General features: G+C 48.0%; 1 protein-coding gene across 1 annotated transcript in view; it reads right to left on the bottom strand.

Moving 5' to 3' along the window:
- UBASH3B (ubiquitin associated and SH3 domain containing B) overlaps positions 1–14,593 on the bottom strand; it is a 65,164-nt gene that overhangs the window by 10,751 nt on the left and 39,820 nt on the right. The window contains exons 2-8 of the mRNA XM_032709638.1: positions 10,364–10,417; positions 9,625–9,811; positions 8,987–9,185; positions 6,707–6,876; positions 4,628–4,836; positions 639–774; positions 26–146 (exon numbers count right to left, since the gene is read on the bottom strand). Coding sequence (XP_032565529.1) covers positions 26–146; positions 639–774; positions 4,628–4,836; positions 6,707–6,876; positions 8,987–9,185; positions 9,625–9,811; positions 10,364–10,417 — 1,076 coding nt within the window. The remainder of the gene's footprint in view (positions 1–25; positions 147–638; positions 775–4,627; positions 4,837–6,706; positions 6,877–8,986; positions 9,186–9,624; positions 9,812–10,363; positions 10,418–14,593) is intronic.

Raw genomic sequence — 14,593 nt, 5'->3', positions numbered from 1 at the left:
CTGGGAGACCCCAGAGCAGACTCACCTTTGGCATCGAAACACTGGGACAACCAGTACTTCCCAAAAACCACATCCATCCTTTCCCCGTGCCTGCAGACAAACAAGCAGCGTTTCTGAGGCCCTGGCTGGCTGGTTATCCTCAGGGGCTGGAAGGGAAATCACAGGGTGTTTGACCTTCATCAGAGTGCAAAGGCTTTGCTGAGGTCTGGGAGTCAAGACCAGGCACTTCTTGTTTTACCCATTGCAGGAAAGCCTTCTGTATTTATGATTTTTATGGATTTATGGAGCTCTTTATGAATTTTATAATTTTGGTAAATTTATGGTGGTATAAAAGTGCTGAAAGGAGCAGAGGATGGGGCCCTGCCACACCATCTGAAGAGCCAGACTGGGGACAGAAATGTCTTCAAAAACTGCTGAAGGGAGCAGAGGATGAGGCCCTACCACCCCCTCTTAAGAGCCAGTTTGGGGACAGCAATGTCTTCAATGCCTGTGGTTAATTGTGTCTTTCCAAAGCTTGCAGAGAACTTTCCCCTGGTCTCTTTTCACCCCAGTTACAAGGTATAGGTTTTTAGGGAAAAGCCAGTGGCTGGCAGCTTGTCCCTAAGGCTGTGTGGATTTTGGGGTGTGGGGGTCCCCACCTGCACGTTCTGGCAGATGATGGTGAGTGGCCCTGCATCCCCAGGTCCTTGGTCTTCCTGCTGTCTTCTCTCCAGAGCTCCATCAGTGAAGCCTTGAAGGGATGGGGAGGATGTAGTATTCAGGATTGAGTAGGACCTGCCAAAACCAGAAAGGTGTTGTTGGCTTTGGGAATGCTCTGTGTGCTCAGGTTGCACTGAGGGCATCTCTGCAGTTTTCAGGAGCTGGGGAGAATTCCTGTTTTAATGTTATTTTATTATTATTTGTGTTTTATTATTATTTGTGATCTGCACACTTGAAGAGACAAATTCCACCTCAGTGGGCTGTTTCCTTGGAAACAGTTTAGGGAACAACAGTTCCCAAACTTTGGTCTGTGAGGTTCTGAATATTCTCATGGAAGTGCCATGACCTCCCTCACCACCACAGGGTGCTCCCTACCATCATCTGGGGACCAGCTGCATGTCACTGCCCGTGGTCTTGAGGACCAAAATTCGGGGATTGAAGCCTCTGCAGGGAGTTTTCCCCCACCTTTGCAGCACAAGCTGTTGCTGGGGCTCAGCTCTGCCTCTCCCCCTGGGCACAAAATAGCTCCTACCCTCTGGTAGGGACCTGGCACTGTCAGCTTGGGTGGTTGTGTCTACATTTTTCAGTGCTGATTATTCTGTTTCTCACCTGCATGGGAATTTATTCTCACCAGTGCTCCCAGTTAAATGCAGCCAAATGGATGGAACAGGTCCCACTCTGCCTCAAGGGGTTTATCTAATGATGGTGCCTTCTGAATAAAGCCCACACATTCAAGGACTTTGACCAAAACCCTTGGGATTAAACCCTGACAGGCAATTACAGAAGCTGCAGTGCCTCTCTGCTGACTCAGCACATTGGATGAGTTACCTTTGCTTAGTCATTTAAAAAAAACCCCATTATCAGATAATGTACGTGGTCATTTGCTTTGACAGAAATAGTTGCTAGTGATTGCACTTTTCAGTGCCTTAAATATGCCAGCACTTGCTTCCTGATGGCACCTAGTTAGGAGAAAATCTCAGAGGGGCTCCACAGCTGTTGGAATAACACTGAGTGCCTCTGCCAGAGGAACAAAAATAGGTCACCTGCGTTTTTGTTAAGAGCTGATGTGTGAGATCACACCATTTGCACCAGTTCAAAGGAGAAAAAATGCCACCTTGTTGGTCCTGAGAGTTTCTCCAGCCTCCTGCCCTCACTTCAGACCCCACCTTCTAGTTTATTTTAACTGTGTTTATTTTATTCATGGTGAGTTTTCCCAACAAGGGCTGGCCCTGCTCCAGGGAACTTTTCCTCTCAGGTAAAGATTCAACACAGATCCTTTTATCCCTGACCCCAAAACTTGGTATCTCAATATGAGAAGAATCTCAATTTCTTAGCCAGACCCATCTCTACTGCTGCACAAAGTGATCTTCCAGCTTCCAGCCCTTCATCCTGTCTCAGCCCTTTCCTGCTTTGCCCACGTGACAGTTTTTTAAGGACACTGCCTGGAAAACACTAAGGAGTTTTTGGTTACCCCTCTTCCCTTTGCCCCCAGGAGCTGCCACACAATTTCTGAGACTTTCTTTCTCTCTAAACCCTTATTCCAAGGCCACAAATGCTTCAGCACCTATTTATAGCTGGGAATGATGATGAGGCAAAGGCACCCTATGTTGCTGTGTCTGGAGAAGAGCCACCAGCTTGTCTTCTACCTCCTTCATGCTGCTGCAAAACAGAAACCACTGAAGCTATTTCAGCTTAGTCATCCTCTAAGCACAGGTCACTATTTGGAAGCTTTTCCCAAAGGGAAAAAAGAGGCAAACAGAGGCTGAAGGCAGAGAACAACATCCACTGTCTTCTGGATGATGCTTTGTCCTCAATGCTATGTCAGGGGTACCTCTGTGGCCCTGGAGGAAAAGGCCCCTTGGAGAGTGGGTTCAAGCAGAGGATGGAGAAAGGGTCTCTGTCACAGCTGGCCTTGAGCTCTGGGTGGGAAAAGACTCCTCTGCCACATCCCTCATCATTATCCAGAGGAGAGGGATTGCTGTGGAAAACGAACCAGCCACTGTTGCAGAACAGGAGAAAGAAAGGGTGGGGAAAAAAACCTCCTCAGGTCCAAATATAGTTGGAAAAATTAGGGCTGTTTTCCCTCCCCTGGCACTTGTGCCAAGCCTGATTTCTCAGGGTTACTAAAGGGGCAAGGAATGGCTTTGGCATCTCACGAAGAGCTGAAATAGCCTGTGGTGGAACATCCACAGCACTCCTGGCCATTCTGGGGCAGAGGAGGTGACTATTTCTGGCTTTGCTGGGAATGGAAAAGCAGTGCAGGGAACCATCCTACCATGAGTGCCGTGGTAGGTTGTCCTTAGTTTGCTGTATGGCTTTGACCACATGACATTCCTGGACCTGATATTCCCTGTGGGAAGCCCCTGTGTAAAACAAGACCGTTTCTGGGTGTGTTACAATGGTTTTGGTAAATGCTCCACATTTCATGCTCCAATTCCTGATTTATAGCCTTCAGTGGTAACAAGGGAAGGGGCATTTCCTTCCTTTGCTTGCCTGGAGGCAGAGGTGCTGGAGTTACAGAACATTTGGCTTTCCTTTTAGTTGCTGCTGCTGCAGCAGTAATTCTTGCCCATGCTACTCCCTGGGCATCAAAACTCTTGCAGGCACTGTAAGAATAAAAAGCAGGCTCCACTAGAGCAGAATGTGCAGTGTGTGTGGACCTGAGAGTATTTTTTTTAGGAGAAGGAAGGGTAGTCTTGCTGGATTGCAGATTGGAGGGTCTGAATTAAGTCCTGCCTTCACACAGACAGTGCAGGCAGAGGGGCAGCAGGCAGGCTGTGCCTCTCCCCTCTCCTTACATACAAACTATTCCCTGTGCTCCAGGTTTGTCAAAGGCTCTTGGCTGCTTAGATATCAACCCACTCCTCAAGCACTACTTTTTTTGTCACTGTTTAACTAATTCCCACCAAGGCACAAGGCACAATCTCATTCAAAAGGTGAGGGCTGCCTTCTCACTGAAGCCTTCTGAAAAATCTTGCTTAAGTATCTTAAGAAACGTTGCTGATCCCAAGTCCTTTTCCACAGAAGACGTCTCTTCCCAAATTAATGCTCAGCTTTAAACCTTCCTGATCCTGGTCCTACCACAGAGATATCTCCCCAGCAGTGTGTGCAGCAGCCATCTGCTCCAGCAGTGATCCTATGAGTGATAAATAGTTGCTGTAATGTCTCAGCTAAAAAAGTCACACTGTCCTCTAACCCCATGCCCTGGGGCAGCATCTGCTCTTCTTGGCTCAGGAGATGGGGCTTTGTGTGCCAGTTCCTTTCTTCCAGAGACCTTCCTCACCAGCACTGAGGAAGTGAGTCCCCTGGACTCAGCCCTGGTGAGGCCACCCCTGGAGTGCTGTGTCCAGTTCTGGGCCCCCCCAGTTCAGGAAGGACATTGAGGGGCTGGAGCAGGTCCAGAGGAGAGCAACAAGGCTGGGGAAGGGACTGGAGCACAAGTCCTATGAGGAGAGGCTGAGGGAGCTGGGGCTGTTCAGCCTGGAGAAGAGGAGGCTCAGGGGAGACCTCCTCACTCTCTACAACTCCCTGACAGGAGGGGTGAGCCAGGTTGGGTTTGGTCTCTTTTCCCAAGCAAGAGGGCATGGTCTTAAGCTGTGCCATGGGAGGTTTAAGTTGGATATTAGAAAGAATTTCTTTGCAGAGAGGGTGCTCAGCCATTGGAATGGGCTGCCCAGGGAAGTGGTGGATTCTCCATCCCTGGAGGTGTTTAAGATGAGACTGGATGTGGCATCAGTGCCATGGGCTGGGAACCACAGCGGGGTTGGATCAAGGGTTGGACTTGATGGTCTCAGAGGTCCCTTCCAACCCAGCTGATTCTGTGATTCTTAGCAGCCCTGGGAGACTCCTCACCTCCCCAGGTGAAATCCCAGCTGCTGAGCACCTTTTCCCAGCCCCAGAGAAGTGGACTGAGCAGGTTTTTACCTACCCATGGAACACCCAGGTGCCACATTCATCTGCCTTGGTGATGTAGTTCTCGGGCAGCAGCCCGGAGCAGCCGGTTGCCAGGGAAATGCCATAAATCCAGCCCTCACTTGTGCTGGTTTGTTCCACTGGGGACATGAAGATGAAATCCCCTGGGACCAGCTCCAGTTCATCGTCGTTCTGGGGGGTGTAGGGGTAGATCACCTGCAGAGTCTGGGGGAGAAACAGAAGCACAAATGAATGAGAGGGTTGTTGAGGGAAGGGAACCTCTGGCAGAGTGGGGTAGGAGCAGCCCCACACCACATCTTTAACCTCAGCAAGGTGTGAACAGCTCTCCTTGTGCTCTATCCAGGAAAGTTTCCCTTCAGGGAATTCCTGCTGCTTCCCCCTCTTTGCTGTTGGAAAGATTTTCTAAGTATTTGCTCCTTCTTCCCTCTTTAATTCCAGTGGCATCTTTGATAACCAGGAGGGGAAGGGGGGGGGATGGTTTTTTAAATTGAGCAAAATCATGACTGTGTGCTTAGACCTGTTTAAAATGGAACTGAGTTCTTGCTGGGACCTGGAATTTAGACAGCCCTAGTGGTCAGTGACCATTTTTGATTTACCTACACATGTTTGATCTGAAAGGGCAGTTCTTGTTGCTGTTGCTTTTGAAGACAGGGCAGAGACACTGTTGGGAGGGCAACAGGTTTGAATCTGTGACCTGCTGCTCTCAGAGCTGTTCGTGGGAATGCACAGGAAAAAAAACACAGGTGATGAGAAATTGTGGCCACATTGTTTTCTTTGTATTTCCTGACATGAACAGAATTAAGTTAAAAGGTGGGAGAAAGATGAGAGAGGGTAGTTCTGTGATCTTCACTTGAGCATGAGGAATCCATATGTATTAAATGTCTACCATTAAATTTCCTTGGGAATGGCATCAAGAGTCTCCCAGTTTAAAAGGGGAACAGATGTATTCTTGTCCCCTGGCCAGGAATAACTTCTGCATTGTTGCAGAAAAGAAGGAAACCCCTCATGTGCTGAGCAGCTCTGCTCTCCTGGTGGTGTCAGCCCTCACCAATCCTTCTAGACTGTGTGGCATCTTCAAAGGAAGGTGGAAACAAGTCACTGTCACCTGATACCACGTGGCCCAAACTTTCTCAGGTGGCTGCCTGAAGTGAGATATGCAAAGCTGGAGCTGGGTTTCAGCAGCAACTGCCTTTGCCAGCAGCAGCAGTGGTGACTGTGTGATGCTTCTGAAGGTCACAAGGACGCTCTGGATAGGAAAGGAGGCTGTCACACAGCCTGGGCTGGCTCAGAGAGATGTCAGCTCTCCAGGAGCCTTGGCATTTGTGTGGAAAATCGCTTTTTCCCACTCTGCCACAGGTTTTGTGTGTCTGGTTCTGGGCACTGGACCTCGGTGGGGTCGATCACCCCAACCTTAGGAGCTGAGTTAAACACCCGAGCTGAGCAAGCACCTTCTGTAAGTTCCCTCCTCCAGACACTGATTCATCCTGAGATAGACATCTCAGATGGGTCAGATGTCTCATGTTCTGGAGGTGCCTGTTTCTCTGCACTGAACCTCAGACTACAGGTCTAACTTGGGTATTTACAGTGAGGTCAGATGAATCTCATGTTTGGTTTCTGAATGCTCAAGATCCCAATCTGTGAAATGGAATTAATACTGTTTTTCTGTATGTTACGTGGAAAACAACATTATTAAGGAAACTATCATAAGGGACTTAAATACTGCAGTTACAGAACCCATATGAGTAATTGAAATATATGAGGGGAAATGTTTCTGACATGGTGGAACTAAATGCTGTGGTTAATAATAAAGTCAAGGCTGTACAGCAGAACTGGATACTGGTCAGGTTAAAACACTGGTCTGGTTCTGGAGAGATCAGACCAGTTTGTGTTGAGCTCAGAGGAGAGTCATTATTAGAATTAATTAATCCAGCAGGACACTGTGGGATGAGTTGGGGTGAAACAGCAAGTCTGGACAGCAGGAGTAAAAAGGAAAAAGAAAGGCAGTAAGGACTGTTTGTTCAGATGACTGGTTAGTTTGGGGTGTTCTTTTCCTGAGCCAAGCTCCAAACTTTACCTCGTGGTTGACGAAGCGAATGTCTCGGGAGAAGATCGCGGCCACCCAGTCACAGCCCAGCTTGACATCAATGTTCTGGGCCAGCTTCTCCAGCGTGGGCAGGTGGCTGCTCTGGAAGTGATAGGCCAGTGTCACGTGGAGCTGCTTCTTGTGGGGCTCCACGTGAACATCTGCAAGGAGAAGAAGACGTGGGTGAGCAACCCCTGAGTGTGAGATGGGAGGTGAGACGCGCTGGGAAGGCGGGAGGGCAAATGTCACCTCTGCCAGGAGATGATGGGCTTTGGAAGACAGTCAGGAGGAACAAACTGCAGGGCAGTTTGAACAGGCTCTGAGGAAGCCAAATGTGAGTTCTCTGCGTTGCACCTTGGATCAAATTATTAGAGGTTTGTGGTGTGGTTCAGCCCTGAGTCACCCCAGGGTGGGAGACGAGGCTTCCCTGCCCAACTGCCAAACAACTTGTTTCTGGGTGGTGTGATAACAGTTATTGCCATTCTGAACACACTGCCAAAAAAAAAGACACTTTTCCAGGTAACTGGTAGGCTTTCATGAGCAGCTGAGGATCTCTCCAAAATAAGCAAGTTAAAAAGCACAGTTTTTCCTCTCCCTCCTTTGTTCTCTCTGCTGCACCAGCAATTACAAATCCATGGAATTTACAGGTTCATGCAAATCTTGATTAAATCATGATTAAATCTTTTCCCTTGGGCATTAGTTGGATTACCAGTTTAGCCACTGAGGGTGAGGTATTCCCAGGTTGTGGAAACAGACACTGATATAATAATGATTCAAAATGATCCTGCAGGAGAAAAAAAAAAAAAAAGAACCTCCATTAGGAAAAGATTCCAGGAAGCAGAAAGGTGAAGGTGTGTGAAATATTGGGACTCTTCCAGTAGATGTGGAAATCACAGGATATATTGTTTGCATGTAATTTATTCTTGCTTATTCAACCAAAAATTGCTATTAAATTTGACTGATTATTCAGTCAAAATTGCAGCTATTCAGAGACTTGGCTCCAAGTGCCAGCCAGGGGTAGCTTTGCAAGCTCATCCATCTTTTTTTCTCTTTTTTTTTTTTGATCAACAAAGAAAAATATGTTTTGAAAAAGCCCCAGAGACTTTAATGTGATAACCTGCCCAAGCTGTGGGGGCTGCAATGCAGCAACTGCCTTCCCCAAGAAAAGAACCAATTCAGTCTGAATTGGAGCAGTCACAGGGGCAGAAGTTTGTAGGAAGCCGTGGGTGCTTCCTTCTTCTGGGTCAGGGTTTTTTTGGGGTAAGAATTGCCCCTCTGACTGTGCTGGTTTGGAAGGTGTGTCTGGGGAAACACTCTCTCACGTGGCTGCAGCATCCTTGGACCTGCCCAATGTCTCTGTGCCTGTCACTGCCTAAAAATGTGCCTTTTTAAAGATAACATTCCCTCCCTCTTCCAAAGGGAAGGAAAATTCGAGGTCATTGTTGGGTGAAAGCAATGAATTTCAGAGGTGTGGTGAACCTACAGCACATCTGGATCTCTCCTCTGAACCAGGGGCTGTTCTGGATGTTCTTTATGGTTATGAGATGCCTGTCTAGCAGGCAAACACCCCCAGGGATGCAGAATTTGCTGTGTCTTGATGTATTTAAGCTCTAGATTAAACCTATGACAGTGAAAGGCTAAACCAGTTGTGCTGTGACTAGTCCAGGCTGAGCCCTACAGTGATGGAGGGTGGGAGGATTAGTCAGGGAGCTGTTCCAGTGCTCCCATGCTGTTCTGAGTTTGGGGGTCACTGGAGGACACCCAAAGCCTGTTCAGCAGTGGGAGCACGGGGTGCTCTGGGTACTTCCCCCTCCACAAGCAGCAGAGGAGCAGACAACAGAGCCAGAGGTGTCAGCACCGAGGTTTGAAAAGGTTCTCTCCCGGGCTGCCAGGGGTCTTGGCAGAGTCCTCTTCACTCCTCAGAAATGCAGTGACAAAACAAGCACTGCCCTGAAATGGTCAAGGGAAGTTTTGTGGTGGTGGCTTGAGGCAGGGAGAGGAGCAGGAAACACTCAGCAGACAGAGAGAAAGGTTAAGGAACCACCAAATGTCAACTTCCCTTTCAGGAGATAACACTCGAGATCGAGAGCGAGGTGATCTTTGAGCTGAAAACACCGAAACCCAGAGCACCTGCCGGGGTGTTCCTCTCGAGGCTTTCAGTTTTCACTTAAAAATCAGCCACTGGCTTTATGAGCTTTGCTCCTTCGTGGCATCCAAAGTGAAAATGCCCAAAATGCTGGAGCTCTTTGCAGCTCCAGCACAGCCGCTCACCTGCTTTCGAAGCCGCCTCCGCAGCAAAGTCCGCAGCAAACTTCTTGAGCACCTCAGCACTCTCCTCCTTGACGAAAAGCCCGATGAAGTTGGAGGATGTGTAGAGCTCCAGGGGCAGGGGGGCAGGGAATTTGCACTTCCAGCGCATCACGGTGGCCTGCAGGGCTTCTGTGAGAGCATCCACCTTGCTGTCCTCACACTGCCGAGGCAAGGACAGGCACTTGTCAGGCAGGGGAAAGGAAAGGAGTGGGTGGGTGGGTGTGAATGGCCTACCTTGGCTATAACACAGTGAGAAAAAGCACGGGAGGGGCACAGAAAAATCCCAGTTTAGAAATCCCCTGCCCCTCCCTCGGCCTCGAAGTGGGATCAGCTATCCCCAAGTGACCTTCCCAACCTCCATTCTCGTGTTAACCATCGCTTGGGATGATGAGAATTTGGTCCCCTGCTGCTGCTCTTGGCTGAAAACAACAGCTTAAAACCCAATTACCTCCTCAACAAGCCCAGGCATCAGCAAATGCCCCCCCAGCTCCCCAAACCCTCGTGTAGGGAGCGAGGGAAACGTGCAGAGCCCCATCCTGAGCCTGGCCAGGGCTGCCCATGAATTCACCCACAAAGGCAGAGAGGGAGCTGGGCTTTACCATGAAGAACTGGCACAGGGTGATATGTGGGAAAATGTTGTGAGCTTTGTTCTTCCCACAGATCTGCTTCGACTGCTGCCAGAAGTCAGAGAGTTTCTGAGCCAGGGGGCCCGTGGGGCGCAGGTACAGGACGTACTCCCGGGGCAGGGGGTCGTCCAGGAACGGGTCACCCACGTGGGAGAAGAGCCTGGGAGGGAGAAACAACCGTTAGATTGTCAGATAATGGCATATTTTCTCCCAGCAAAACCAGCTTTCCCTCGTCCTCGCTCTTGTTCATTCTCCCTGGATGGGAAGAATCCCCTCTGGCAGGTCAGGCAGAGCTGCACTGTCTCCCTCCCAGCCCACAGAAAATCGGGGTTTGGTTTCAGGCTGACGCTCTGAAGATCTAACCCGGGTCACTGCTTCTGCCTTCCTGCCTTTTCAGAGTGCAAAACACACGGGGGAGAGCACTGGAAATGGCTCAGCATCTTTGAAAAGGCAGCTCGCAGCTTTCTGATGATCAGCTGCAGATAGTGGGGGGGTTCTTTCTCTCTCATCTGTTTCTGCTTTTACTGGAGACCACAAACTCCCTGAGACAAGGCTCGTTGCTGGATTGTTTATCTACAGCACTTCAATGGCATTCCACTAATTCTGCAGGTGCTTCTCAGACAATGCCCCTGTTTTACACCCCCCCATTCTAATGGCTAAAATCTTAAATTCCCTAATTTTCTTTTACTTTTTAACATTTATTCATACCAACCAGTCGCATGCTGCTTGAACACTTCTTCCACCTGTCGATGCCAGTGCTTTTTGTCTGAGGAGAGAGCAAAATAAAGAGCATTTTAGTGTTGCTGGGTCATGTGGCTCCTGTCACAGATATTCCTTGGACCTTCCTTGTGGGAAGGGCTGTAACAGTGTGTTTGGAAACCTGTGGGATACCCTTTCCAGGCTGATTCTCTCAGCCCTGGGGCTTTTTTTTTTTTTTTTTTTTGGATGTGCCACCTGCCAAATTGCTGCAAACTGTTTAAAGGGCAAAGTCTTTCAGCCAGGGCAAAGTATGAGATATGGACCTCTGGCCTTTCCCTGCTTCCCCAGTTTTATGGACAGTGAAACACCAGATATTGGCATTCAGTGACCTCTTTGCTGGTCATTTCACTGTGAAAACCCAAAGGTTTGGGTCTGAAAGTGCAGACGTTGCACTGAGGACAAGAAAAATTCAACTGCCACGAGAGGGCACAAACCAGAGATTTTCAAGGTTAGAACAGTTCCCTTCAGTCCTTGCTACACAGAAAGAGCTCTTCTGCTTTTTTTTTCTCTTTAAGACACCTCTAAATCTCTTTTCACTCCAGCTGGGAAGACCCAGGTCTCTTGTTCTGCAAGTTTTCCAGCTGCAGGGCAGATGAACACAGTGCTGTTTAACTCCTAGACGTGGAATTGTGCTTTCCAAATGCTCGACATCAGCACTGAAATGCAGCTGGGGATCAGGGAGGAATTCACTCAGAATCCACATGGCAGAAATACTGAGGGCAAAATGATGAGTGGAGGAGGCAGAATAGGATAGAAACGTTGGGGTTGTGGGGTAGCAAACAAGGTTTCAGTTGGGTAAGGGCAAAATTCCCAATAAATAGGTGATTTCAAGGCTTCTTGCTTAAGGGAAGAAGGGCAGAGTCCGGGTGGGTCTGAGATCAGGGCAGTTTGGACCCTCCAGCACTTGTTGGTGTGTGGCTGTGCTTCTGTCTCCCTTTCTGTCTGCAGCAATAACTCTCCAAAGCACCCTGATAACCACGGAGAATGTTCATGCCATGTCACCCACCAGCTCCTAGACATGTGCTGTTGACTCAGCTGTGTTTCAGCTCTGCCCTTGCCTTCCCCACCCCTTGAATATACATATTTTTGCTCGTTTTGAGAGCAAGAGGAAGGCAGAAAGATAAGGCTGCTGCTTTAAAAAAATAAAGGGGGGGGGCTGTGTTGCAAATGTGTGATTATGAAAATACTTCCTCCTGAAGGGTTTTTGCTGCCCTTATCTGCCAGTGTTCACTTGAGGGGTACCTGCCTTCTGAAGGACAGATCTTGGGTGGTGAACACTGGAGGTTGGGGTGTTCAGCTTGCTGCCCCTGCCTCAGCTGTGCTATGCAAAAGTAGCTTTGAAAAGTAGCTCAGGGAAAGAGCAAAAGAGCGAAAAAACCCCCCAAAAAAGCTCTTTCCAGCAACTTGCAGAGGGTGGGAACCTCTCAGGGAGGCTGGATTTTCCCTGCCCTGGTTTCTCACCCGTTTCTGTTGCGTTGCCTTTGCTCAGCTCACCTCCCCTCTTGCCTGGGTTGCTCTTTGCAAGTTTAAACTTTTTGTTTAAAGTGTCCAAACCATCCCTCTGCAACGTGCCTGTGTCAAACCCAGGGCAGTGAATTCCAGCTGCCCTCCCAGTAAAGCTCTGGCTTGGAAATGAGCAGTTCCTGCTGTTGCCAAGCAGGCTCTCCCTCGGGATTCCCTCTCCCCAGATCCCCAGCATGGATTTCTGGAGGAGCCATCCAAAATCCAGCAGGACAGACGGTCCTGCCACCCACCCTTGGTGACTTGTTCCCTTAATGAACTGGTGTTTTCTTGGAACAAATCACACACTGGGAGCTCTGCTGGAATAAACTGCAGCTCCTGCAGTGCTTGGGGACCACAAAGGGCATCACAGAACGTCAGGTTGGACCCTCAGATGTTTGGTCATCCGTGATTTCCAAAGTTGCCTCTTTCATCCACAGGGACAACAAACTCCCTTTTCAATGTAATTTTCAGTGTGAGCAGGAAATGCTGCTCACAAACCAAAGTATATTTTTATCCCAGGACTTGAAACTAAGATGCTCTTTTTTTCCCTTATTTTTTAATTTAGGGCAGGGAGTGGTGATGGTGACTGATGCCCTCTGCATCCCTCCCAAATACTCTCCCCTGCAGCCAGAACTTGGAGAGGGCTCATCTTCCACCCCCCAGGCCAAGATCAACTTTTTATAAGTTGAGTACTCAAAACTAGTCACAGCTTATACAAAACTGGCCTGGTTTTCACAACTGCTGAGTGCAGTGGGAGCTGGGAGACATATTCTGCTCCTGAGAAAATCAGGTCACTTAATTAGGTGACTGGGGGGCTCAGATTCACTCATGCTGGGTAGCAAATGTTGGCTGTAGCATTGTAGCAAGTGGTAAAAAAAGTGGGTTTGTGACTCAGATGAACCAGAAGAAAAAAGAAAAAGGGAGAAAATAACTTATTTTTCGGAATCTACCAAATGGCATCATACAGTAACCACTTCTGGTCATGCAAAAATGGCAGCTGTGTTCAGGGAGCACATGAAAAGCTTTGTGCAGAATTACCAGTCCCTTGAGCCACCCCAATTCCTGCATCTCTTGACTTCTGCTGCCTTCTGAGATGAAGTGCAGGGAAATCATTTAACAGCAACACGTAATAACCCTTTGGAACAGACAGCAGGGGAGAATGTTCTGCTCAGGTCTGCAGGTGGAGACTTTAGGGCAGGGCAAAGAAAATCCTGATAGCAGTGTCTTCCAAATGCACAGCAGCATTTTGGCCACCACAAAGAATTAGATGTATTTGATTCTTCAGCCTCTCTGTGACACTCTTCAATGCCAAGTCACAAGGAAAGTCTTTCTCTATTCAATCACTGGTTAAACAGGGCCAAAATATTGCTGGGAAGCACATCCCAGCTAAACAGTTGACCCCTGGGCCCAAAATATTCCAGCAAATGGGTGTTGCTGCCCTGGTTTCCATGTTAATATATAAGTGGTGCCCATGTTAAGCCCAACCCACTCGAGGGGAGAGCACAGAGCTCTGTGTGCTGCACAACTTAACTCCTCACCCTTGAAGGATTTTTGGCTTCCTGCAATTTCAGGGTAGGGAAATAAAAAAAAAAAAAAAGGCACAGGGGAATGTCAATTCAGCTTGGAAATATATATCAATAAACAGAAAGTATAATGGCCAAATCCCATTTACTTCAGAAGGAAGTGGCTGTAAAGGGGAATGATGCATTAACCAGAAAGAGAGCCTTCAGTCTCAGAAGCACCACACAGAAACCCTCCCTCTGCTCAGTGCTCAGCTTTCTGATGCTAGTCCAGCACTTTAAAAAGGGCTCAGCTTTATTCAAGCCCAGTTTAAAAAAGGAAGGTGTGTGTGTGTGGCTGCCAGAGGCAATGAAATACTGCGTGGGAAAGTTAATGCAAACAGGGAATTAAAAGTTAACGCAAACAGTGCAAGAGCAAGGGATGGGAGGGAACTAATTTTTAAGATATTTCTTTATCTGCATTATATTTTATCACTAAAAAAGTATGCAAGCTTCAGGGGGTCGATGCCCCCAGCAGGGATTTCCTTTGGCTCTTCCTTTACTTTGCCAAGCAGAGACTCCAGTTCTGCCCTGGGCAGAGCTGAGCTTTGTGTCTTTAAGGAGGCCCTTGTTCTGCTGTGAGTTGCTGCTCTCAGAGGCAGCAGAAAATGCCAACATCTCTACCTCAGACCCACCTACAAACTCCCTGCAGAGGCACCAGGGGATTTGTGAATGAGCAATGGAAGGATGGAGGCAGCCTGGGAAAAAAAAAAAAGGGAATGACTAAATCTTCCCTTTCATTCTCAAGCCCAGACAAACTTCTTACCCATGAACAAAAACCCCTTGGAGGGATGAATTCATCATCTCCAGTAGCCCTGAATCTCTGGCCCATAAAATATTTAGCTGTGTAAATACTGATTTTTTTTTTTTTTTTTTTTTTTTTTGGAAATGGCATTAAACATGATGGAATACTTGGCTCTCCTCGTTAGGTTCTGTTCAAAGGCCTGCCTGACATGATAAGATAGGAATTACAGATCATAATTTATGCCAAGGGAGTTTGAAAGAAGGATGCTGTCAAACACAGCTTTTTTTCTTACAAATAGAAAATAGGCACCTTTATTTTTGCTTGTTTGTGTGTATAAAATATGTATTTATGTAAATATATCCTTAAATAGGTATAT

Source organism: Chiroxiphia lanceolata, chromosome 23 (genome assembly GCF_009829145.1).
Source record: "Chiroxiphia lanceolata isolate bChiLan1 chromosome 23, bChiLan1.pri, whole genome shotgun sequence".
Lineage (NCBI taxonomy): Eukaryota > Metazoa > Chordata > Aves > Passeriformes > Pipridae > Chiroxiphia > Chiroxiphia lanceolata.
The sequence above is the reverse complement of the archived record's forward strand: the minus strand, read 5'-3'. Positions and strand labels throughout refer to the sequence as shown.